Source organism: Emydura macquarii, unplaced genomic scaffold (assembly GCF_026122565.2).
Source record: "Emydura macquarii macquarii isolate MOO-44397 ecotype Brisbane River unplaced genomic scaffold, CSIRO-AGI_Emac_v2 contig_1451, whole genome shotgun sequence".
Classification (NCBI taxonomy): domain Eukaryota; kingdom Metazoa; phylum Chordata; order Testudines; family Chelidae; genus Emydura; species Emydura macquarii.
The window spans coordinates 14,141,562-14,168,642 of record NW_027131588.1 but is presented as its reverse complement, the minus strand read 5'-3'; the positions used below and the strand labels follow the sequence as shown (position 1 = coordinate 14,168,642).

The following is a 27,081-nucleotide window of genomic DNA, read 5'->3' as shown; positions in this document are numbered from 1 at the left end:
AGCAACAGCCCAGCCTGAGATGGAAGGGAACCTCCTGTTCCAATGTAAATATCCACGTCCCCATGACTCACCCTGGCAGTCCAATCATTCCCAGAGCTAGGGACTCTGGGAGCCATTCTGGCCAATCAGCTAGCAGCACCTCCAAACATTTCCCCATCAGAGATGGAGTAAGTTTTCCAGCCTGCATGAGACACAACAAAGGCACCGACTGAGAAGACGGGACTCTTATTTTCCACAGTCCCGTAATAACACGTCCCCTTGCCCCTTTTATCCTAGGGGATAATTCCTGGACTTGAAAAATGGGAGAGCAAATGTTTGGATTTACCTCTGGGATGAACGTGCTCCAGCGTGTGGTACTAGTTAATAAATATCCTACAGACTTCATGACAAAAAAGAGAGTCTATGTTCTGACTACCTGTCAGGTGGGCTGCTCCAGCACTATGGCAATGGGTGTAGTAAAACGACTAGATAGATTAGGTTGAAAGGTTTCTGACTCAATACTCAGGTGAATACCCAGTGAGCACTGGGAGCGGGGAGCCACACTGCTGCTCTAAAAAACACCCAGCTGGCCATCACTTCAAGGGGCTGATGCACTAGCCAAGGATCCCTGTAATGTACAACAATGCGGCCACCACCCCATGCACAGAAGTGTCTTACTCAACTTCCTAGAGCTGAACCTGCTCCTTTGGTTTTGGTTGTGCCCTTCCCCAGCACACCAGCAGTGCCCCATATAGCATTGGGCAGTGGAGTGGAAGGGTGGCATATAAGCTGATTTCAACCTGCTCAGTGCCACCGAGGGATTCCTCGATGGCAGAGGAATACTTTGCTTGGGACATCTGCCAGCTGGCACTGCAGCACGTGCTATATGCGTCGCACAGAGCCCAGAGTTCAGCTTGGGTCTGCGTCTTTCATCTTGGGCTTCTCACCATTCCCAATCCTTCATGTGGGCATGGCTGTGATACCTGAAAGGCGAGAGTATAACTCACCAAAGCAGGCAGTTCACTTTGTTCCTTGGCAATAAACAACAGTTTGTTTTCTCCTTTTATAATAAAGACCCCTGATCTCAGCTAGTATAAACCAGCATTGTTCTATTGACTACAATGGAACTACACCCTTTTACACCAGCTAGGAATCTGGCCTGAAATAATGTGGATTTATGATCAACTTCAAATTTGAAGTATTAGCAAACTCCCAGAAGTTCCATTATCAGGTGCTGATGAAGTAGGTTCACTTTCAATCTTCTGAATGAGTTTATGAATGAAGATAGTGACATTATGAACTAATGTGAAAAACCCCAAACAGGGTAAAGTCTGAAAAGAACTCAAATGTCTGTGTGGATATACTAAATGTAATGGTTGGAGGCAAGTAATTTGGAGTGGGAATAAACCTAAAAGTTAAAACAATTGGTTCTATTGATCCTCATTAGCAAATAATGTGTAATCCCCAGTAACTGCTCATATACCAGTAAAGTCTATTTCTTTCAGTGAACTGTGGTTTAGCCACTTGCAGTGTAATGCTTGTGTACTTCCGGGAAAGAGAACAGTTACCTGTGTGTCTAAAGAAAGAGTCCTTGTCTCATTTGTCCAAGTGAATAGAAACGGTAGTAAAAGTATCATAGCATTGCTGATGGAAGAGATGGAAATCACTGACCTGTTAGGTAAAGCAGTCCATCTCCCTCCTAGGATAGAATTAGTCCCTGTTGCACATTTACTAGTGTTTTGTTCAGTCTATGAATGATTATCATTATTAAATCATGTTTTTAATAAGTACTGCAGTACAGCCGTGGGCCCCTGTCAGGACTGCAGTCCCAATGTGCTAGGCACTGCAAACCCATAGCTGGAAGAGGGGGAGACCTTACAGACACAAATGGGAATTAGGGGCCTGACCCTTACTGTCAATGGAAGTTAGGCACCCAACTCACATTTGTGCCTTTGAAAACCTCCCTCAACATCCCCGTCTCAACGAGTTTACAATCTGAAAGGGCAAATGGCCTAAAAAGGATTTGTAGGGCCAGCTAGCATCTTGAAAGTGTAAATGAAATTCAAATGAACACACACCGTTTAACCATTGGGATACATCATAATGTAGAAGGGATATTTGGTAGAACAAGGAATGAAATCGCTCAAATAAGGATCACCACTGACAAACCTTGCCGCAGGCAGCAGCATTTCTGCAAAGAAGAGCATGACACTGAGGTCTACAGTCACTGAAGTGAGAAAGAGCTCATAGGACAGTGTAAGGGGTGGATTATATGGTAGAACCATTGCAATAAAAATCCCCTCTTAAGTGTATCGGCTTTATATGGATAAAATTCTCTTTCACTGAGTTATCAAGTCACAGCATCCTACTGTCAGGGGTCAGGGCCTGATTCCATGCTCATTGAAGTCAGTGGGAATATTTCAGCAGGATTTGAATCAGGCCCTAAATGCAAAACCCCTTCAGCATAGGCCGTACCTTTCCATATCTGACCAATCTTAATAATCATCCACATCAAGTATTCGCATTTCAAGTACAAGCCCTCCCTCCCTCCTTCACAGTCTGCCTCTGAGCCATTGCTTCTGCCATCAACATTACTGTCCAACTAATAAGGTGCGTGGTCTCCTCTGGGGTGCTAGATCTGACCGGAAAATAAATCGTTGACTATCAACTGGCATTTGACAGAAGGCAAATGTGCCTGCCATCGCAATGACTAACATACTCAAGGCAGCAGGGAGTCTTGGGTTTCAGTGAAGTGCTTTCAGATGCATCTTCCTCAGAGAATTCCAATGCTATTTCGGGGAAAGACATCAATAGAAAACCCATTCAGTGGCTGAAGCCAGAATGAGGCATACAGCTTATAGAGGGGAAAAGGCATATTAGGGCAAAGTATGGCTTTAAATGCATACCTTGGACCAAATTCATCCCTGGGTTAATGCCACTGAAATGAATGGAGTTACATCAGGGATGAATTTGGCCAATTGGAGTTAAATAGCAGGTTGCGCTGAGGGTCGGAATTATTCCTTGCCCCACATCCTTCGCACCGACAGCCAGATCTGCCAAAGCAGATTTTCCTAAAAGCAAAGGCAGCGTGCCAGCTGAGTTACATTGTTCCTGTACACTGCAGACATCTGCAAAACAGCCGGCGTATGTGAGTGAATTGGCAAGATGGGAAGAATTTTGGCCTCCGGTGATGTTTGTCTTCCCTCCCGCTTTTGTCTTTGGCAGCACTAATTCTAGGGAAGCCCTCCAAGTGCCTCTCCAGCATCCAAGACTTGGTCCATACCATCCTGCCTCACCTGCAGAGACAAAGAATGCAGTCAGCTGCTGTAACCTGAGTACTGCCGCACAGTACTTTAATAAATACATCAGCAGAGCACACCCTGCCTTATGCAACACTCTTGATAGAAAGAGAAATTGATTCCACAACAGCATGTGTTGCAGAGAAGATCATTTGTGCTAAAGCCCTAGCTAAAGAGGAGAGGTTGGCAGCATAGGGGATGGTAAAAGGTATGACCAGAGTGGGCTGTGCTGTAGTCAGCCCCAAGTGGCATAATGAGCTGTAGAAAGCTTTCACGGGCCAAGGTTATTTAAACCAGCTCTGATGCTGTTCTAAATTAGCCCAGTGGCCGACCTGAGGATCAGGGGAAATGGGAAGGCAATGTAAAGCTACTTTTGCCCCCACCTCACTGTTGAGGCTGCTTCAGCATCCTGAAGACGGAGCCGTTTGTATCAGATTAAGAGTTGGTGTGCATTCACCGTAGCGCAGTCCTGCTAGGGCAATACAAAAGAGTTACAGAAGCAAATTGTCTCTGCAGCATGGGCAGGTAAGGCATGCTGTGCTGAATTTCTCTCTCCCCTCCTCCCCACTTTAGAAAAGGCACGATATATTAAATGCAAAACCTCTTTGTTCCGTGGGAGAAATTAAACACCCTGAAGTCAAGGGGCCTGATTCTCTTTTCAGTTATAGTGGTGTAAATCAGGAGTACCTCCGTTGATGTCATTCTAGTATAAAATGAGGATATCTGAGCGGCATACCAGACCTAGGACTCCAACGGGAAACTTAGGGCAGACACATTGCCTGACTCTGCTCTCACACTGCTATAATTTCACTGGCTGCAATGGTGTTACTCCCCCTTCCCCCTCCCCTCCGATTCTGCTGTAAGGGACAGTAGAGTCAGGCCCAGGGTATCTATTAGGGCATGCATTTAAAGCAAAAATTAATACACTGTAGTAAGCAGTAAAGAGTAGTGGTATCCAAGTCTCCATGTATAAAACTGTCCTATTACAGGTTCATATCATATTCCCCATATATCATATACATCACTGGTTGGAGTTTAGTCCATGAGCCAGCATAACCTGACCTACAAGATGCGGAGGATCACAACATATGTTCTAAAAAAAAAGCAAACCTCAAAATTAAGCCAAAGCAACACAGTAAGAGGGAGAAGCAATGACCCTTAAGACACAAGATATATAGTGCAGCTTAAATATATTCTGTAGGGTTACTTTAACCATTATAGCAGCATGATTCACATTAAAATTATGCAGACCTAAATTCCCCATTTCATTGTGCCAAAAATGCATCCAACACATATGTTTATACTTGAATTTTGATGAACAGATCCTATAACTCATTACCAAAGTGCTCCAAAATCCACATTAAAATATAAAACAATAAAATAAACCAGAGTGATCGAATTACAAGAATGGTTCCAAAGGAATCATCTGTGATAAAGTGTGTCATGGACTGAATTGAAATGAGGAGTTTATTTTACATCTAATATTTTACATCTAATATTTGTCAGCTAACTGAGACTGTAAGATCTTTGGGCCATAAATGCATGGCATAATTTCACTGGCTCGATATTCTCTTTGTCAAGCAATGCGTGTTTGTAGCCCGGTATAAGTGACTAATAATAATATTAAATACAAAAACATCCACCTTAAAACCACTGATACAAGAAAGGAGTGTAAAGATAAACTTGCTTTCCCTTCTGAATAAACAGGGAATGCCTTTACCTGCAAAAATGTACAGCTCAGACACACAAACATTCTGTACAGTGCAGGTACAAAAATGCGCCTTATATAGAACTGGGACCTACCCTTACAACAAAACTGGGTAAGTAGTTGCAAGTTTCCTAAAGGAATAGTGTTTTTGTTGACAGGAGAATCGCTGAACCAGCCAGCTGGCCTGACCTACTAGCTAACTCCCACCAGCTGCTTCCCTTTCGTGGAACCGTTATTGTACACATCTACACATTAACATTTCAGTGTCAAATCAACTGTTTTGTCATCCTTTTCCTCCCCATTCCCTCTCCCTCCACACTGCATCTTGTGCTGTCTGTCCATGGGAACAGGATTAGGCTGTGATCCTACAAGCTGCTCTGTGCAGACAGATTCTTATGCCCACATTGAACCTCCTGGAAACCAATGGGACTCTTGCCAACCGCAGACGCCTATCCATGCAGAGCAGTTTGCAGGTACGGAGCCTTGATTGTACGCGCATTTGAAGGGAGGGAGCAGGAACCAGCTGGTGTAAATAGGTGTAGCTCCATTGATTTGCGTGGAGCTATGTCTTTTTACACCAGCCGACGATCTGCACTCTTGTCTGTTCCTGTTTGTAATACACCTCTGAAACCTATAGAATTATACTGTGTAAACAGCGGATAAGAGGGATGTCTGCACTGTTCCCATATCTCTTTTCTCTATAATCTGTCTACGTTAGCTATTCTTCTAGCACTCATCACTATCATATCTACAGTGGCCATTTAGATTTGCAGTGTTGCCCACAGAGAACTCAATAGAAGGTTCTGCTCTTCATCTGTCCCAGCTCTACTTTTTTATTGTTTTTCGTCTCCTTTGCTGTTACTATAATTATAGCCAGATCAGCAACTCCTCTCAGTACAGGGCCCTCAGTGAGTATTCACCCACTTTCCTGCCTCAGTAAGTCTCTGCAGCACCAGCACCATGGTGCAGACAAATCTTAAACCAGAGTAGGAAGAACAGTGCCTTTTTCCCCTGAAAAAAACAGATAAATCACAGAATCATGCCTTCTGCCACACTGTCTGCCCTGATTACGAGCAGTCTTGCTATCTATTAGCCTCCCACGGAGCCCAAGTGTTAGGCTGTCAGTATTCGCAGTGAGATTAGTTTAACGGTTGCCATCACCTCCAACTATCAACATGTAAAGATCCCCCAAATGACAAAAATCACAGCTATTTCTTTTTAAACCATGAAAATCCCAGAATCCATTCCTTCCATGACAGCGATTAATCTACAAATGCAGAGAATTTCAATGCTGTGTGTTCCCTAAGGAGGAAATTTCTTCCTAAGCATTATAGCAATCCCCAGAGGACATTCCTTCTTCCTAGAATATGCAGGGAAGATTCTGAACATTTCACCCTGTAAATTAATATTCAGTACTTGGTTGTCGGTGTTTTTTAAAAAAAACTTTTTAGTGAATTAAATGCTGTGTCAAAGGAGTGGATAGACCACTCTGGAGACTAAAGACCTCTACTGTAGTAGCAGTACAAACTTCTACACAATGCCTCACTCACATGAGAAATCAGCTGTAACACTGAGAGCGTAGTTCAGTGTCCTTGGCAAATTCAGTGCCTGGCTAAGATTACCTTTACAAGGATGCCAGATAGTACCAGCTGTGGTCGAGGGAACAGACTCAGGCCACACATTTATTTCATGTACATGATCAAAAAGCCATCAGACTGAAATACCCTCCAGTCACCACCACCTTGGACTGACCTTTGATGTACCAAACTGGAGGTGAAAAGGAAGAATAGTCTTGTGGTTAAGACACTTGAGTGGATTTTGGAGATCTGGGCTCCATATGTGCTCTGCCGCAGACACCCTTTGGGACCTTATTTTCCTGCCCTTTAGTCTGTCTCGTCTATTTAGACTATAGGCTTTTCAGGGCTGGGACTGTCTCCTACCGTATTTTGTTCAGTGCCTACACGATGGGGCCCTGATCTCAGTTAGGACTAGCTCTGCCACTGGATTGCTGGTTGTTTCACCTTCCTGTGTCTCAGTTCTCCATCTGTAAAATGGAGATAATGACATTTACGTTCTTTGTAAAGCACTTTGAGATCAATGGACAAAAAATGCTGGATCAAAGCTAGATATTATTATTATTAATAATAATTTTAATTATTGGTGTAGCAACAATGCAGGTCCAAGTCTGAATGATTCTAAAGTCTATAACGATGCATTATATACATAAATACATATACATGATAACCTGGGGGCCAGTAAAGTATATATACCTTCCTTGCTTTGTTTAGGTTTCCCACAATCTTGAACTTCCTTTAATTCTCTCTTCACAAACCCTTTTTCTGAGCTGCCATGCTGGCTAACTGCCTGTCAGCTTTTTTCCTCTGTGTAAAACGTACTCTTTGCAAGCTTGATTAAGTGCTCAGTTCCTTCTGCTACAGTTGAGTTAAACTGTCATTAAACATTAATCAACTGAACCCAAGAGTTCAGGTCTCTTGGAACAAATGTGGGTTAGTTTTTATTTTTAATTCTAAGGTTATGGTTGCTTCTTTCCTTTGAGATTCCCCACAGCACTCACCCCGCCACACACACACATTTGAAAGAGAAATAAATAAGCTGCAAGTTTAAGTGTTCAAGGCCCAAATCCACATAAGGACGTAAGCAATGCAGACTTAGGACAGGGCATTGCAAGGCCTAATTTTTAGGCACCCAGCCCCCCAGTGGAATCCACAAAGCCTGAGTTAAGTGCCCAGGATCCCTATATGCATGGAGAGAGATAGGAGCCAAAGAACGGGATCCACTAAAGCCAGGCACTGTATGGGAAGCTGTCTAAGCCCAGCCAGTAGCTGATGTTGAGGAGAGGGGTGTGTCTCCGAGACCTTACCAATCTCTGGCTGGAGGGAGGGACCTATCCCTGGTTGGAAACAGCTGGGCATTCCACACAGAGCATTCCACAGCTGGGAATGCTCTCCTGGAATCAGACGCATAAGATGTTTCTTGCATGAATGATGGCAGGTCACATCTAACTCTGCACAAAACAGCCAAGAGGGTAGGGGGGAGAGTTAGTGACAACTGCTTCCTCCTCCCTTGTAATGTTAGACTAGGGCTTAGGATACTCACCTGGGATATTGGAAACTCCAGTTCATTTCCCTCCTCTACCTAATGAGAAGGGATTTGAACATGGATTTTTCCACCTCTCAGATGAGTGCCTGAACCACTAGGCTCTGGAATATTCTGATATAGTGCGCTTGCAATCTCACTTGTTGAACTGTTCCACTGTCTAGAAATACTTAAACAACAAGTAGTGGGGCAGAGAGAGTGAGCCTGGCTTTATGGTCCAGTGGTTAGGGCATTCACTGAGAAGTGGAAAACCCATGTTCAGATTCCTTCTCCTCAGAAGAGGAGAAACTGAGCCAGGATTTCCCACATCCATGGCGAGTCTTCTAATTGTTGGGTTAAAGGTTATAAGGGAGGGTGGCGGCTGCGGCTGCTCTGTGTGGCCTGAGGCATGCTTTGAGAATGCCCACCACTAGAGATAGATGGGCTAGTATGTTCCTCAGACCAGGTGAATCTAGGCACTGGGGCTTAGGTGTGAGATAGGTGCCTAGACTGAGGTGCTGTGTGCATGCCCAACTGCAGAAATATAGACCCCGAGGGGACCTTTATGGCAAAATGTAGGCGCCTCCAGAGTTCGGTGGCCGCTGAGCAGGGGTTCTGATGATCTCAATGGCATTTTGGACTTAACGTGGGGCCTAAAGTCCTCTTGTGGATCTGGGCCCAAGTGCTTTTCAGGAGGACACTGAGCATGCCTGCTATCCCCCAGTACCTAATCCTGTGAGATGTACAGCGCCTCCTGCAGGCTGAGGTCACTTAGTATTTTGTAGGATCAAGACCTGATTTAGCCACCTTGTATGTAATCTATAAAGCCTTTTAAAAATGTATCTGCCAAGAAATCTGTAAGAAATCTAATCGATTGCTAATCTAGCTGTCTTTATTATGTGTGTTTCAATAGCACCCTGAGGCTCCAGCCAAGCACTATCCATAAGAAAAAGTCCTTGACCTGAGCAGTCTGCAATCTAAAATCAACAGGACAGATAAAGGGTGCGTGGGGAAAGAGGCACAGAGAGCTGGATTGACTTGCACAAGATCACACGAGGGCAGTGGCAGAGCCAGGAATAGTGTTCCAGGGCAAAATTTTCAAAAGTACGTAAGTGATTTAGGATCCTCAATCCCATTTTCAAAAGCGATTTAGGCACTTAGGACCCTAAGTCCCATTGACTTTCCTAAATCTCTTTAGAAAATGGACAGTGGGCTCCTAAATCAGGCAGGTGACTTTAAAAATGTTACCTTAGGTCTCCCAAATACCAGTCCAGTGTCCTATGCATTGGACCACACTGCCTCTCTCCAATGGATGCCATACAGTCCCTAAAGGCAGCTTTGCTGAATTCCACAGCAATCCAGCTGATGGATGACTCTTCTCACTTGACTGCAGCTGAATTTCTAATCATTCCCCCTGTGATGGCTTTTGTAGCAGCAGAAAGCTCTAGTGACTAGAGTCTAGTCGACCCCAATTCAACCTGTACTTTTCAGAGCACTGCTGTTCTGGTCTAAAACCACTAGGTGGGAGTAACAGAACAATCCAAACACTGTTAATTATCCTTCCTTTTATATGTGCCTGAAATATCACAAGCTGCAGACTAAATGTTGATGCCTCTAGAATTATAAATAGTCCAGAATTTGAATGTACAAATCTTCATTCTTTGAATTGCTAAAATACGTGTGTTATTATCAGAGATGGGACATGAACCACCATGAAGTTCGGATCTGGATCCAAACGTTCTTAACATGTCTGCACATGAAGTTTTCATTAGAGCTGGCCAAAAAGCTTAGAAAATTTGCTGTGTCGTTGTTGGAAATAGAATTCTAGCAACATTTTTCTACAAATTAGAACATTCAGCAAATGTCAACCAGTCCTATATGTGATCAACTCCACCCACCCAACTTTTTTCTCTTTGTGTTGAAAATCAACTTTTAATTAGGTTTTTTTCATTCAAAATTCAAAATGTTGACCAGTTCTTATTTTGTTTCAGCTCATTATCAACACAGGAGTCATCTGGAAACCCTGTATCTCAATCCAAACATCCCTAAAGTTAAGGATGGAGGATTCATATCAGGAAGTTTGGTTTGGGTGTATTGGTGGGCAAATATTGTAATCAAGTATTTACAAACATTTATTTGAACAAACAACACAAACTTTAGCAATATTTATAACCCTTTTTACTGGTTTTCTGCAAACATTTGCATTCATATTATTTTGGTCGCAAGAATATTAAGAGTCTCATGAATACTGATGTAACTGTGTCCACATAAAGATTTACACTGGACTTACTCATACATCAATTTTGAAATCTCTTTAATTACCCTCTGCTTGTTTCTAAGTTAGCCATCCAGTTAGGAAACTGAAATAATGCCATGTGACTTAGGTGACCAGTTGCACGCCACGGATAATGACTAGTGAATACCCAAAGACATAGCAAGCAGTTTGTAAACAACACTTAGACATAAATATGTCAGCACACAGGTCAGCTGGTGTGAATATATGTAATTCCATTGAAGTCAATGGAGTTTCCTTTTCTAGTGAATCATTGAGGCCATTTAAAGGGACCACGCTGAATAACTACATTACAATATTTTAGTGCCCTGTGTCACGAAATGAAGTCAATGATTCTCTGCTGATTCGCACCAGCTGAGGAGCTGGCTCTGATAATGATAATCAAACCGCTTTGAATGACAAACAACTTAAATAAGTTAATAAAAATCCATTTGTCCAGAGATAATTTACAAACAGAAAAAGGAGCAAAAAGCATTGGATAAATAATCCTGTTGTATTCAAGTCTATTTTCTTTTAAAGATAAATATAGCTACGTGTGAAGTATGTTGCTGAGATTTCTCTCAAGGCCCTTTTCTCTTTTCACCCACAAGTATGAATCTGAATTCTGAGATTGTCCACACCAATTTTCTCTGAAGAATTTCCAATGCGTTGATGACCAAATTTCGTTCTGAGCGCATGGGACTGCAATCAGAATTTCAATGAAACTCAGAGTGAAACTGAATGCAACAGAAGTGAGCCTTAATATACACCTTGGCCTACCAAACCAATAGATAGCATACCGCACGTGCAGAGGAAGTGTGCTACCAAGCAGACACACGTCATCGGGCTCAATGCAGGGGTAACTGGGCGGAATTCTATGGCCTGTGTTATACGGGAGGTCACACTAGATGATCAGAATGGTCCCGTCCAGGCTTAAAATCTATGAATCCATCTTACCCCAGACCCAGCCTTCCCTCAGCACCTGGGCATTTGGGTGGTAGCTGCTGTGTGGCTGAGGTGACAGTCTGCTGTTTCATCACAGGTGCTTTGCCAGAGACAGGGGGGAGATTCCCACCCCACAAAGGGAGAGAGGACAAATAACTGCAGCAGCTAGAGCTGTGATAAACGCCTGGCTGGCTGGAAACCTGTGGGGAGGGGAGAATCTAGCTAACCTACAGCAGCACCAGCCCTGAGCCGAACTGGGCTTGATGCCTATTTGGGACCATGGGAACTGCCAAAACACCTGCTCTGGGGCTCCGAAGCATCATCAGTTTACTGGTAGGTAAACTGCATAGATCCTGCCCTCATAGATGGTTCAGAGTCAAGAAATTAGTATTGCAGTGCTGTTGCTATTAATACTTCTTAATTACCGACTGTTCCTAATATATCCTATTTCACTAATTTACAGAATAATAACAATAGCTGTAGAATGCATAGGAACAGGTGGTTCGACTCTCTTCCACTCTTATGCACAAGACTAATGGCAGAATCTGTTAGAAGAAAATATTCTATTCTCCTAATATATAGGAAAATAATTAGAATATATTGTATTCTACTCTACTAAAAATATGGAACAATAATTAGAGAATGCATTAGAAGACTATATTTTATTCTATTTACTGTATTACTAGTATGCAAAATAGAATACATGAGAATATTCTATTCTATTCTATTCTTCCAATATATAGAATAATAGCAAAATACATCAGAACGTTTTCTATCATATTCTTTTAGTATTACCTAGAAAAATAGCTGGATATATTACTCTATTCTAGTATATAAAATGTAATATATTTTATAATATGTCCTGCTGTTGCTTATGCTCTATATTTTGTGTCCCGTTTCTTGTGATTAATATATTCTACTTTTATTAATAGCTCATAGTACGCATTAATGAAATACTATTAAAAATTGATATTTAAACGTGTTTGATAACATATAAAAGTTATGCTGTATTTTTGTATAAAAATACTCTAAGAAAAGAGAGATTCTAAAAATAAATTATGTGTTAAAGATTAAAAAACAAAAGAGGATTTGAATGGAGAATGACATTTTAAAAGCACACAAGATGAGCTCTGTTTAAACCCATTGCACAGCTGGATGAGCTGAGTTTCTTTTATTGTCTTAGAAATAATTTCTGGGGGACCCTGTGGGAATATAATGAACCTGTAATCTAGTTACTGAGCATTTAGGTTATTCCTGGATCTGATCTTTGTTCCAGAAAGTTGAAGAGACAAGGAATGAAGGAAAAGTGTTTCTGGTTTTATTTTTGTTTTAAGAGAACAGACTTTGTAGACAAAAGATCCTGTTTTTCAGGATTATTGGAATGTTTTTTCCCATGGCAGGTGATATTAGTGGAGGGATGGCATGACCTGGATAACAGTGACTATGATTGCTGGCCCCTGGAAAAACCAGATGAGTATAACATGCTGGACTGTGGAGGTGAGTGGGTCCCACAGTTGCTCAGGGAAGATCATCTCTGCCTGCTAGGGAAATGGATGAGAACTTGAAAATTTAAGTGATCAGACTAATTCCTAATGCTTCTCAGGTCTCAAACCTAGCAGAAAGTATTTGAGTCATCAGCAACATTACTTTCCAGATGAAGTAAGTCAAGGAAAGTGGCCAGCACTCATACACTTCAGAATAAATATTTGTCTGGAGCTCATCTGTTCCAAAGGAAACATAATTAGGATTATTTCAAAAATGAAATCATTGTTTTCAAGCAGGGAATTTTGTTTGGCATTAGAAAAAACTAAAGCAGCCTAAACAAAACAAAGCAAACAATCAGCCCTGCATTGCAGCCAGATTGTGTTTAGTACGTGCTTCAATTTTGCAATGCCAGTTCCAGATTGGATGGAATCTATTTAAACACTAAGCCATTAAGTGGAACCCTGCATATATATTTTCATGCTTTAATTCCCCTGCCGCCAACTTTGTTCAGTAGAAGCAGATAAAGAATCTCAGATATTTACACACCTACGTATAAGACTTTGAAAGATGGGTTTCCAGTGCAAACAAATCAGAAATGTAAAGGCTATTTGTTTGATCTCTGAAATTCAAAGTGGTTTTTTAAAAGGAGTTAAGAAGTAATCAGAAATAAGCAGCTAAATAATTAATGCAAATAACAGTTATATAAATGTTTGAAAAGGTTAGGATGAAATGCAGCAGCTTTTGATATACTGCTGCGAAGAGAAGTAACAGGACCCAATCCTACAAGCCATACACTGGTAAAACTTCCGTTGAAGTCTGTTCACAGACTGTAGGCTCAGGCTCAGAATGTAACATAAAAGTGTTAACATTGCCTCAAAGTTCAGATCTCATGGTGAAGTTCAGAGAATATTGACTATAAACTGGACTTTCTCTGCTCTGGTGTTTTTAGCATTAAAACAACGGTTTCCTAATGCAATTGACTTTCTTGACACTGTTGTTACCAGTGAACCAAAATGCAAAATGACTGTAAAAGAAAACAAAGAGAAGGTAGGGGAGGGGCAAGAGAAGGGTAGTTAGAGTTTTGCTTCCCACTACCCTCATGAATAAAGCGATTACACTAATATGTGTCGGTAACCAATTTTAGAATGATCTTTAAGCTTTATACCATTTATGTAAAATACTTTTACCAGCTTCTAGATGCAGATGAAAACTGAGCTAGAGAGATATTATGGCTCTTATTGCTATAAATCACGAACACACTCTAGTTCTTTGGTATGCATTTGTATCTGTGTGTGAATAGAATTAGATGAAGGGATTTGATGATGTTGTCAATCTTTTTCAAGGAAATAAAGCCTTTTGTTCTAAGACATTTATTTTGTCCTTTCACCTAGCTGCAGTGAAATACTCTCAAGCTAAACATTTATTTTACCTTTTAATAATTTGTGACAATCTGGCTAGAATAATATATAAAATTGAGCTTTCTTTTGTCTCTTCTATCATATTCATTATTAATTATTTGATATGATTGTTCCTCTCATGCTGTAGACCCGAAAGGATTGTTTCTTTTATAATTAGCCCGTTTATATCTGAAATGGGAATTATATGGAGAAACAAACAGTTTAAATCACCAACAGGTATGCAAGTGAAAAATATTCTAATAAAGGAAAACTCCATTGTAATAGAAGAGATGTTCTAAATCACATCTAATTACAATGAAAAGGAAATCACCGCAGAATAGTAACCCTTACGCACATGAACAGTACTATTTAAGAAGACTACTCGTTTAAGGACTCCTTATATGATTAAGGGTTTTCAGGACTTGGCTCTATGTGTACTAATGATTCTCACTGTTTGTTCAGTGATCTCCACTGAGAAAGAATGGCTATATTTATGGCTTGATGTAAATAAATTAGCAGGAAAACAGTGTGAATCAAGAATAACTGCACTGAAGTCCGCTGATACAAGTCAGAAGAGGATGAGGCTCACCTGAGCAAAGTGAGCAGGGTTTGGTCCTAATTTTCCAAATACTCTGATTCGTTAGCTTGCACATTGTAAGGGGAAAAAATCTAAAAACACTTCCCCTCCAATAGATGTGCTTTTGGAACATGATAAATAGGGAAATCCTTTGGCCAGCAATAATGACAGGAACAATATTTGTGAAAACATTTATATTTCAGTTGGATTTTTGCTATAAAACAATGTGTCCAGTTGCACACAACTATAGTAGGTTAAACCAAACATGTTGACACCTAACTGTGTGTTATTTCTAGGCCTTGAGATGGCATGGGTCCAGAGACCGCCAGAAAAAGCTGTGAGTGGAGAGTTCTTCAATGTAACCTATGCCGTCTTTGCTTCAGATCAATTTTATCACTATGCTGTGCAAAACGGAATCCTCTCGCACAGGTACCGCCTCCACTGGAGGGTTTCCAAGTTTTCAGAGCAATCTAGTGACCTGTGTATTCCTTTATAAGCAGGTATTTTCAGCACTATGACTGGCACAGACTTTGGGAGCATTTTTTCCCCTTAGTGATTGCCCCATTGCTCTCTGACAAGCGTACACAATATTACTATAACATATACTTTTAATTCTCATAGACTTTAAAGTCAGAAGGGACCACCATATCATGCAGTCTGACCTCCTGCACATTGCAGGCCACAGAACCTCATCCACCTACTCCTGTAATAGACCCCGAACTTCTGGCTGAGTTACTGAAGTCCTCAAATCATGGTTTAAAGATTTCAAGTTACAGAAAATCCACTTACCCCTCTCTCTGAGAGCCTTATCTACCCACAGTCTTGCACCAGTTTAACTAATCCAATTTAAATTAAATTGGTGCATGTTCATATCTACACACACTTGGTTCAGGTTTATAATGACTTATGTTGATTCAATTTACCTCAATTTCTTTCTGGTTTGGGCTGAACCGACATGGGCCACCTTCAGCTGAAGCAGAAGTGTCTACACTGGGTTTTTCACCAGTTTACCTGAATAAATGTAGTCAATTTGGATCAGGTTTGTTTGTAGACAAGGTGTAAATGGACTGAGCTCCTGGGCAATGGTTAGGCCACTGGTGTACTGAGAACACTGCCGATCATGCTGACCAATATTATGTCATTGTTTACTTGTACTCCCCCTTCACGCTCTGTGTCCATTTGTTGTTTCTTGCCTTATATTAAAAGTTCTCTGGGGGCAGGGGCCGCCTTTTTGTTCTGTGTTTGTACAGTACACTATAGAAAGTCTTTAGATTTTAAGTCTGTTATATCTATAAAGTAAGCCACAATTGAAGAAAATCAGTTTGATTGTTTTGAAGTAAAGAATATTTGAAATGGAATATCCCAAAGTTCAGAGAAACATGGTGCAGAGACTGTAAGTAGAGATGGGCAAATGAGATGGGGAAAATCTTGAATTTTTTTTAGGGTTGTTTTTTTTTTTTTGTATGTGGTTTTTAACATGTCATGAATTTTCAGGGGCCCCAAATCACTTCCCAGATCATCTCAAAATGACTTGATATCACAAGTTCACATGTTTGAAATTTTATACACACATACCACAGCAGCTATCCTTGGCTAATTTGGGTGGTGTAGCAAAGACAGAGAGGAACTGCGTGACACACAGGAAATCACACGTTTTATATCTATATCACTGTTGATATACACACTAAGGCGAGGATGGAAGTAGCCAGAGATATAGTCACTCTGGTTCCACCATCAGAAGTGACATGAAGATCTGAGCCAGGTGTTGTGTGGCCAAGATCCCCCATCTGGTGGTGTAGTCAGGGTGGAGGGCCAACCTGAGGTGATGGCAGCTGGTAGAGAATTAATAGCTGCCAGACCTTTTCTGCATGGGGCCAGATGGTGCCCGAGTTTACTACAGTCATCTATCTCTCTGGGGCTACTCCCACACATAATAAAACAATATAACAAAACAGCAGTGTGTCTCCTGCTGTGTATATCTGTGCAGTGTAAAGAACAGGACTTCATAACATGCCTGTTAAACCTTTTTAGGAATGAGAAATGAATATAAAATCACCTCTTTGTATTTAAAAATATACTGGTTAGCAATGCTGCAGCAGCCAAGAAGTTCTGTGAAGAACAAGAGTGCCCTTCCAACTGGAAAGATGCAAATGGAGAGAACTGCTGTGTCCATCACGCCAACATCCACTCCTGTCCTTTGGCCTTCATGGTTAGTACAATGGATGAGGCTTTCAGTAGTCTGTTCCGTATACTAGATGAGACAGTTTAATAGCCAGGATCAAGATAATGTAAAATGGGTGCCTAAAATTAGGCCCCTAAATCCACATTAAGGCCTGATCCAAAGCTCACCAAAGCCAATAGAAGGGTTCCCATTGATTTCAGCGGGCTTTGGAGCAGGCTCCTAGAGACCAAAACATAGCCTGATTTTCAGAAGTTCTGAACATCCAGCAGTTTCCATTAAAATCAATGGGAGCTGCTCAGTGACTTGCAAGATTGGGCCCCATTTGAACTGGTTTTATCATATTTGATCAAGGTAGAAAAACATCCAAAGGCCAGACAATAAACTCTGATGGCTGACTTTCCACTGCAAGAAGAATCCATCCATTTCTTTTGGACTCCATTAGAGCATTTGTACCCAAACATACCGGGTGAAATTCTGGCCCCGGTGTTTGTGCTAAATTGTAGAGGGGGAGATTCCATCTCTCTTCATTTTGAGTACTTAACATATTTTAAATGGTGACTCCAGAATGACCTGCTTGGGCCTCTTAGTCTATTTGTATTTATGGAGGGCCAGATAGTATCCATGCCTAGCTCATAAATGACGTTCACTTCACCCAGCTGCATCAAGGCCCCCGTGTCTCCATAGCAACGTTGGCCCTGCTCCTTGCCAGCACAGCTCTCTTGGAGACACTCGGTTAGGGATTCCCCAGGCTGCAGCTGACCTCAGAACTTCCCCTTGAAGGAAGGGGCTACAGAAATATCATCCAGCCTGTGGACGTGTAACCTTTTGGCTGGAATCTCCGCTGGCACAGCAGAGGACAATATGCATTTTGCCAGCACACACTCTCCTCCCTCAGTCCACCCAGTGGCTGCCGCCTCCCTCCAAATCACTCCCATATCCACACACAACCCCCTATGGGAAGAGAGAGGATATACTGTTGTGGAGGTGTTCTGTCCCCAAATCTTGTGGGGAGGGTGAGATCTGTGAGTGACACTAGCACAAAGGCATCATCCAGCCTCTCGCTTTTAAAGTTTGAAGGGTTTTTGAGCTTTCCAGCTTAGACAAGACAAGCCTATGTAAAATAGTCCCCACAGAGCAAAAGTGCTGCAGGAATGTGGGCTTGTCATACTGAATGGATATTTACAAATAAAGCTCTTTCCATTAAGCAGGAGCTTTCCATACGGTGTCATTTTTCAGATAGGTTTTACCCTAGCTAGCATGAACAATCCATTTCTTTTTTGTGTGCTGTATTCTAAAATGCATGAACAGAAAAGCCTGAATAAATATCTGAAATTGAGCAATAAGGGACTAATCCATTTTTAAAAAATCCATGATCCTCAGACAGTCATTATAATCCTCCATGGCTAAGGCTGCTGGGAAATTAGTCTATGCAATTTTAATGAGAAATGCTCTGAAAATGGAACATTTATGAAAGAAACACCATACTCCATAGTTATCACAAAAAAAAAAAAAAAGCTGCCACATCAAAAGTAGAGCTACAGCGAATCCACCATATAGAGAATAAAAAACTGCAGGCAAAATTCTATGTTTATTTACACAGAAGTAAATACAGATTAACTCCATTTACTTCAACAGAGTTACTCCAAATTTAGGAGCCTAAATGAGATGAAGACAGAATACGGCTCCTGGACTTTAAGTGAATGTGAATTTTATGGAATTCTAAACCAGACTGTCAGTCCATGTCCCCTTCCATTTGTTTGTGTTTTATTTTAGCACACAATAGTGTCACTTATGATAGAGCATCATACTTTAGGCAGCGTCATAATGAATAATACTTTGTTAATTATTGGAATATAGCACAAGGCCCCACAAGAATACTAAACAGAAGAGTATTCAGGCCTGGGATTTTCCTTGTTTTATTATCTATTGAAATAACTGATCTGTTTGGTAAAGGGTAAAGGTGGAATATGTGGTCCATGGATTCCGGATGATGGCCAGATATTTACTCACACCTTATCTACAGCTGGCAAAATGAGTCAGACAAACTGGACTGCCAAGGTATAGTACATTTACTGCGCACTATACTCTAGATCTAGACCTTTAGACTAGCAGGCCAGATCCTGCAGTCTTTATGTATGAAATCCACCCACTTATTTCATTCGACACTGTGCGCATATAAAGCTGCATGATCAAAACCAGATCCTGCGAGGTGTCCAGCTGTCTTTACTAGGAATTGAGTGCACCTCGCATCTTGTAGCAGCCAGTCCCCTGGAGGGTCCTGCTCCTCTCATGTCACGGCGGTTCTGTGAGGGCTGTCCACATGTATCAAAAACATATGTGGAAATGGCTGAGGCATAAGCCTTGGAAGACCATAGATGTCGCCTGTCCCAGAGGCTGACCTATTCAACAGAGCTGCATGTGCAGCAGTCAGGTTGGGTGGAGTTACAGACTCTCCCAAGGAGAGACAGAAGTCTTGAGTGGGCATTTAACACCCATTCTGGTAGCAATATCTAATGAGATTTGGAGACAATGGATCGTATTACCCTACAGGCTGATGGGAAGATTACGAGACCTCCATTGCCTAGGAAGAAGGGGGAATAATAAATTGGTGTTAAAAAAATCAAATGTATGAAATTTAAAGCAATGATTGTTTGTTCTGCAGGTGGTTTTAGTGCATGTGGGTGTGACCTCTCTCATCGCACACATCAGGGTTGGGCGAATGCAAGTGGCCCTGGAAGCCAAAACCACTGTGCTACCTGCAGTAGGTATGGTATGAAATGAAGCTTTGTCACACGTTAAATGGGACTTACAAAGCCCTTCCTGTTGTCTTGATAGGAGGGGAGACCAAAAGCTCTCAGAGCCCCTTTACAAGTGAGGGTATCCCATCAACTGTTTCTATAATTCTTTTTCAATCTACTTGAAATCTCTGAAGTTTTTCCAGCTTCTCGTTGCCTGTGTAGGACATGAGAACTGTAGAAGGCTGCACGTGATCAAACAGCTGGAATCAAATACCAGAACTAGGTGCTCCAGGCACTACAAGGCTTGCTGGGTTGTTATTGGGATGTGAAACTGTTCTACCACGGGGTCTCTTTCTAGTAGATGGACATTCTTCATCAGACAGGAAGCAGGCTAGCCTGAGGCATGACAGCTCATGTGCATACACAATTACCTTCTCTTTGCTTGAGAGTCTGAAGTACAATGTACTAGTAGAATAGCTCTATGGGTGAAATACAGACTCCATTGAAATTAGTGGGAGTTTTGCCATTGACTTTCACTCTATAGTATCTAAAGAAATTCCCAATGGGATTATATTTTAAGTAAAGGAAAGGAGAAAACAGTGATTATTTAACAAAGCTACTGTCTGTCATTGGTCTTCCTGCCTTCAAAACTAAACAGACAGCTAATACCTAACTCGCATCTCTTTGAACATCTGATGTACAAAAATCAGGTCTTTCAATTTTGTGATCAAGATCATTGGTGATGTTGGGTTTCCCAAACAGAAAAACTTCCATTTAAATTACATCTGATATAGGTGCTAATTTTTATGAGCTTTCTTTTGAAATGCCTTCTAGCATGGGTTGGTGTGTTCTTTATGCCTGAAGTTATTCATAATAGCCTATACCTGTCCTGCTGATTGAGAGGAAAGGGGGCAATGATGGCTTTCTGTTCTCCTGGCTCCTTGTCTCTCAATGGCTGGGATGAATGCACAGGGTAAGAGACAGTCCTTGTCTTCAAGAGTGACAATCTAAACAGGCAAGACAGGCAAAGAGAAATAAACAGACAAAAGGTAACAACCAAGCAACAGATCTGCAACAACATATCAAAAGCACTGATGTCCACAGCTCATCTCAGCTCAGTTTGATTTAAGGGTCCCCACATTACATGGAAAATCCCACATCTTTTAATTGCAGGGCAAAGGTCCCAGAATCTCTCAAAACTTGGTCTTTCAGATATTCTGTGGCCTCATACGGGGATCCCCAGCTCAGGAGCCATATGTATGTGTTACTGAATTGAGTCCTAAGTGTGGACAGGGCTATTTTCAAGTATTGTGCTCTCTCTGCCCCTTTCGGTCCAGTCTGCGGAGATGGTGTCTGTGAAGAAGACGAAGGCTGCTCCACATGTCCTGCTGACTGTGAGGAATGCCCAATGACAGCTGATGCCAGGATAGCCATTGCCTTACCAATATGTTTAGTCTCTGCTGGCTTCATTCTGACCATAGTGGTAAGTATCAAATGAAATCTCCTTTCTCCTCTTTTATTTCCACCGTGGTTTCTCGATTATTTTGTTGTTTATAACACCGCTCTCTACAAGTAGAAGAACAGGTTAGTGTAGATGCAAGCAGGGAAGAAGAGAAATGGGTGGAAAAGCTGCTTCTTGATTCTGAGGCCACTTCTACATCAGCCCTGGCATAGTGTCAAGAAGCCCAATATTGCCAGAGAATGGCCCACAAGGTCTGTCAGCTGGGATCATCCCTTCCCTGTAACGATCCTTGCAAGTCTAATGCCACATAGTAACACCAGCTGGCGCCTTCCTCAAGCCATGGGAATCCTCTATTTAGGAGATCCAGTCAGTTTCCAGCCCTTGAGTTTTGTTTAGTAGTTATTAATTATTATAACAGACTCACTTACTGGGGGGGAATATAGAGAGGAGTGAGTGTGTATGTGTAGAGAAAGGTAGACCGATATATGGGAAATGCTTTGTAATTCTTTGGAATGAAGAGTGCTGGATAAATATAAGATGAATAATTATTTATACTTATTCTTTTACTATATTTCTGAAGAATGGGTTCTTCTAGATGTTGCATTCATATAGTTTCCTCTGTACCTGAAGGTACATAAATTAATTTCTGAACATTATGGAAAGCTGGTGCCAGCGAAACATTTGCAGATGTATAGTCACTGTATTGATTGTGTACATAATGGATAACTTGTTTAGTTTTAACCTATAGGTGCATCAGCTCTTTGTTATGGCAGGGAACACTTCTCTCCTCATGTCATACTGCAGCATTTGAAACATCTGGAGCACTCAGTCTAACCCCCTTTGCAAGGGAGTAAAAGCAAGAGGCTCTTGCTCAGGGGAAGGAGGACGGTCTTACGGTTAAGGCACTGGACTGGAGTTCAGTTTCTCATTCTATCATATATTTCCTATGTGACCTTGGGCAAGTCACTTAATCTCTGCGTGCCTCAGTTCCCTACTTGTAAAATAGGGTTAATAATATGCACCTACTTCACAGGGCTTTGGTGAGGATAAATCTAAAGTCACAATCCTGGGAGACACTCGGATACTACCATGATGAAGGCCATATAATTAGATAAAAGTGTGGGGTTAGCTTCCATTTGCCACAGCCCAGATCTATTGCCTTTCAGGTCACAATGCAAGGCCCATTTGTTCTTGCAGGCTTTTTCTAGGGGCAAGAGAGAAATTGCTGGGAAGGGTGTTGAGACACTCTGGAGGGAACTGGAGTGTTATCACTCGTTTTCTGAAGGGCATTTTCATTGATGGAAATTGTTGTTCTGTGTAAGTGTGTCCAGAGTCTCGGCTAGGCCCATGATTATTTAAACACCCAAATGTAATGAATTATTTAAATAATAGAAAAGTATCAGTTATACAGCTGTTAAACCTCATTCCACATTTCTTTATCAAATATATTAACATAAAGTGGGCCCAATCCTGCATACCTTACTTGGACAAAACTCTTATCACAGTGAGATGGTCTGAATATGGAGTACAGGATTGGACTCTCAACCTATTGCAACTAGATGAGCCTCCTGATATTTCCTAAGACAAGTACTATGGTCCTGATCTCTAGGGGTGGAAAATTGGCACTGCTCAGGTCCAGCAGAGGGATGTAGGCCCCGGTGTTGGTTCAATGTTGGCTTGTTACTCAAACATTTTTATTGAGGATCTTTCACCATAATACACATCAGCCCACTTCACCCTCCATTTCCCATTTCTTTGCAAGACAGGCTGGAGTTCAGCCAAGCCCTGATAACCAGATTTCAGGGATAACTTTAAAGTGATCATACTAGTTAGGGAAACAGTTAGCCCTCTTCTCACTTATACAGGTATTGGCAGTGAGTCCTCCAACATTAACCTAATTTGCCTATTGGCTCAGAATATTCTTTGAAGTATGTTTATGTTGTATTTCCTCTTATGCTGGAGTGCATGGTAAGTATCACCTACCTAGCTTCCATAGCTAGATAATACTTCTCATTCATGCCTGCTTGTTGCTCAGTCAATGTATAACCCTGTTCTTACAAACAGAGCTGGAAATGTCACTTTTATCCAGTTTTCTCTATACAGCAAAACCATAACGCTCCAGTGTACCTATCACCCCATGGTCTGATCCAGTCCCCCATTAAGTCACTGAAAAATCTCATTTAATTCAGTGGGTATTGAATCAGTCCCAGTCGTTTGTTTGATCAATCCTTGCACACTAAATTAAGTCTCCTTTTTCTGGAAGCACACAGGGCCTGATTCATAGGCCCATTGAAATCAGTGGAAAGACTCCCATTGATATCCTGGGTTTCGAATCACACCCAGCGCTCTCCCAAAATGCTGCCACCACTCTCCAAGACGTCATAAGAACTCTTGAGTTAATTTGGTTTTTGTTACTTATCATCCAACGGGTGCTGTTGAAGGGAATGTCAGACAGATGGCAAAATGCTGACCATCTAAAATTCATGTTTAAATTGTCATGTTATTTTAACATAGCTAATCTACAACTCTGATCTACAAACAGCGTATGCTTACCCAAAATGGGTTTATTGTACTTAACAGCTTTTTGGGTTATTAGACATGCATCTTATTTACAAAATAGTGACATTGTCCCATCTACTTTTATGCAGGCTACAATACTTTGTGCAATAATGTATCATCTAATTTGCTGCTCTAGGGCCTGATTTTGATTGGTGATACAGTACATGACAGCCACTGGTGCTTATCTTGAAGGGGGGGGGGGTGGCATTTCTTTCCACAACGCTGGATGTTTCCTAGATGTGAAATGACATCCTCCACATCACCCGGCTAAGAGCTGGGTTCTAAATGTAGTTCACAAAAAGGCAACCAAGGACTGAAGCTTTCAGACTATCCAATAGGAAATTGTAATTTTCTTTAGTCTTCACCATTATGGATGTTTGCATGTTAGATCTGGATCTGTTACTTCCAAGTAAATCAATAAGAGGGTGAGATATGAGGGGTGCTAAAATGGTGATTCTTGTTCAAACACCAGTAGATTTTATGTTTGAAATTATCCATATAACCAGCCAGTTAGGGGCTATACTCAGCCCTTGTGCAACTCCACTGAAACCTGTGGGGTTTCCCTAGGAATGAATTTGGCCTGTTATGCTTTCTGCAGTGGTTTCAATATCAGAAGCAAAAGATGTTTTGGGATGAAAGCTGGATTATAGACTTCTCCTGCATCAAACAAGGTTTGTAAGTATGGTCATTTTGACGCTCTTCTCTGTGCTCATCCTGTTGTGTAAATGAACCGCCAAACAGAAATATGCCCCTATTCCATAAGGGTCTGACCTAAAGGAGGAAGATCTATCCATCATTAATATTTCAAATGTGCCCATCACCACAGCATCTCGGAGCAGATCACTGGAGTTTTCCTTTAAGGATGTTATTTTAGCTTCAACACTTTGTTAGTATTTTTAACATATGCTTTGGGGGCTTTTTTCTTGTAATTTACAAGCAAAAGATGAAGGAATAGAAATAATATGAAAATGGGCACAACACATTGTGATGTCCCCAGTTAATTCATGATCGAGCATACTCTGTATAAGTGACTTCAGGGGAGGTACTTTCGATTTACACAGATATAACTGAGCACTTAATTCAGGCCGGTGTGTGTTATTCAGAGCTGAAATAATTCATCATGACTGAAGAAAAATCCAATTTACCTAACATGTAAAACGTAATTTATGTTTGTTTCCAACTTAGACATTTAAAAAAAAATCAGTAGCATTACTGTACAGTTTGTCACCCAACATGTACAGGAACTGTACAGCATGTAATTTACCATGTCCTTTATAGCTATTATACTCTGGAGAAATATATGGCCCAGCCGCTGTAGAGCAGCGTAGCTTCACTAAAGTCAATGGAACTATGCTGATTTACAGTAGTTGAGGCTCTGCCTCTGTAATTGTAGTCCTGCCTCCAGAGGATATTGCTGAAAAGGTCCACTCTGCTTTAAATATCGAACATTATTTTCAGTACAAGTGAATGACCAAGACTTTATTCCCTTAATACAGTACAGATAATTGCAGGCTTGGAGCTGTGTGTTCATTTCTGAGTAGTGTAATAGGATACCCTGATGGTCTTAAAGAATGGATATCAGGTTAATAAGGAGTCTGATTTACTAGAAGCAGCCACGATCATGTGGGGGAAAAGAATCAAAGTGAATCTATTGAGACAAATTAAGCCTTCAAAGGAGGAACATTTTAAGATGAGTGTAGCAAAACAGCATGTCAATGAAATTCACAACTGGAGCTAAATTGGAAGGAGTTGTGAACCCCCCAGAGGGCAGAGAAACAATGCAAAGGGGCAGAGTGGTTAGAAGCCTGGGCAGAAAACAACAACATTAGAATCCAGTTGGAAGAATGCAAGAGGGAACACAAGTATTCAGTGGGAGGGAGAAACCTGGAGAGAAATAACGCTGAAAAAGACCAGATAATAATGGATAGCAAATTAGAAGGAGATGGTCTGAGTTTGCAGTGGGATTTGGCAACAAAATGCCAATGTAGTTCTGAGTGGATATGCAGAGGTATAATGCTGTGGAACAGGGACATAATAGTCTCTCTATAGCTCTGATGTGACCTCAGCTGGGAAACTGAGTTCATTTTGGGTAACCCTTTACCAGAAAGATATTGGCACTAAATGGAGTTCAGTGAAGATAAACAAAAATGTCTAGGAGGCAGATGGACTGACTGTTTTGGAAATTTTACAAGTTAAAAAGATAGAGAGAAGGGCTAAATGACTTCCAGCCATACCTGAAGAATACAAATAGCAAGGAAAAAAAGGATGTTAAAGTCTGTTACATCTGAATGAAATCAAGGAAAGGAATTTTTAGGTTAAATACCAGGAAAAATTATGTAGTTTTGTTGCTTTGAGCAGGACAAAAAAGTACATGCTTCCATTCCCCCCACCCCACAAAAAAACAGCTTTGTAAACAAAAAAGATGACATTCCAGTTTTTTTTTTCCCCACCAGCTGGATTGTTGCTCTGCTCTGCATTTTCTTTAACATCACAACCACCTCCCATGATAGCAACTTTAAATTCTTCAAAGAGTTCCGAATAGATTTGCTAAATCATAGGTTTTGAAGGTTAGGAGATTTTTTTTTGTACTGTCTCTTCCTGTATTGGCTTTGCCCCTTGCATAAAATGACACTCTCGGTTTGAAATTGTTCCATTAAGGGCTTTTAGTTTTGAAGGCAGAGGTACTGACTGAGCCGCTGAGGTTAGTGGGAGGGGCCGCTAGCTATGGCTGTCAGCCACAGTCACCATGTTAAAATGTAATAGATGAATCCTTAATTCAGCATCACGCCTGCAAGCATAAGTGAGCCTGCTCCCAGGTGCAATGGAGCTTCCTATGTTTGTATGATTCAGGAGTCTCCTGCCACATGCACCTGCATATAACGTGCATCTCAATGACTTTTTTATTTAGATCGGATGCTACGGACTGCAATGGGCAGCGTCATTAGTGTGGTCCATGCACCCAGCGACTGCAACACCAGTTGTGTCACTGCACTGAGCTCTTGCACAGCAGCTGTCAACACGTCCAGGAAACCGTACTTCACCCAGACAGGGATATAGTAGGTTATATACCAGTCAATCTTTCTGTGTTATGCTGTGTGTTGTAGTTACACCTGGGCAAGAGGGGGACTCCGTTCTTGTAGCACTATCACTTGGAAACAAAGGAAGGGCTAATTTTCCCTCCGCTTGAGCTAAGAGCAGGAATGTTAGTCCCCTCACTTGGCCTTCCTAGCACACTCAGGCTGAAGGATATTCCTAAACACACAGTTTTCTATTTTTGGATGCCCCTTTTCCTGCTGAGATGTCAATGCTCGTGGGATTAAGTTGTTATCTTGGCTCTGCTTCTGAACACCCACAGTCTTAGAGTTTATTTGGACCTCGGGTT

General features: G+C 41.5%; 1 protein-coding gene across 1 annotated transcript in view; it reads left to right on the top strand.

Annotated features, from left to right (window-relative positions):
- Nucleotides 1–11,578: 11,578 nt before the first annotated feature.
- LOC137156606 (atrial natriuretic peptide receptor 1-like) overlaps nucleotides 11,579–27,081 on the top strand; it is a 35,481-nt gene continuing 19,978 nt past the window's right edge. Inside the window, exons 1-9 of the mRNA XM_067553487.1 lie at nucleotides 11,579–11,632; nucleotides 12,700–12,796; nucleotides 15,055–15,187; nucleotides 16,844–16,967; nucleotides 18,894–18,998; nucleotides 19,603–19,705; nucleotides 21,016–21,161; nucleotides 24,298–24,370; nucleotides 26,608–26,755. Of these exons, the coding sequence (XP_067409588.1) occupies nucleotides 11,579–11,632; nucleotides 12,700–12,796; nucleotides 15,055–15,187; nucleotides 16,844–16,967; nucleotides 18,894–18,998; nucleotides 19,603–19,705; nucleotides 21,016–21,161; nucleotides 24,298–24,370; nucleotides 26,608–26,755 (983 nt within the window). The remainder of the gene's footprint in view (nucleotides 11,633–12,699; nucleotides 12,797–15,054; nucleotides 15,188–16,843; nucleotides 16,968–18,893; nucleotides 18,999–19,602; nucleotides 19,706–21,015; nucleotides 21,162–24,297; nucleotides 24,371–26,607; nucleotides 26,756–27,081) is intronic.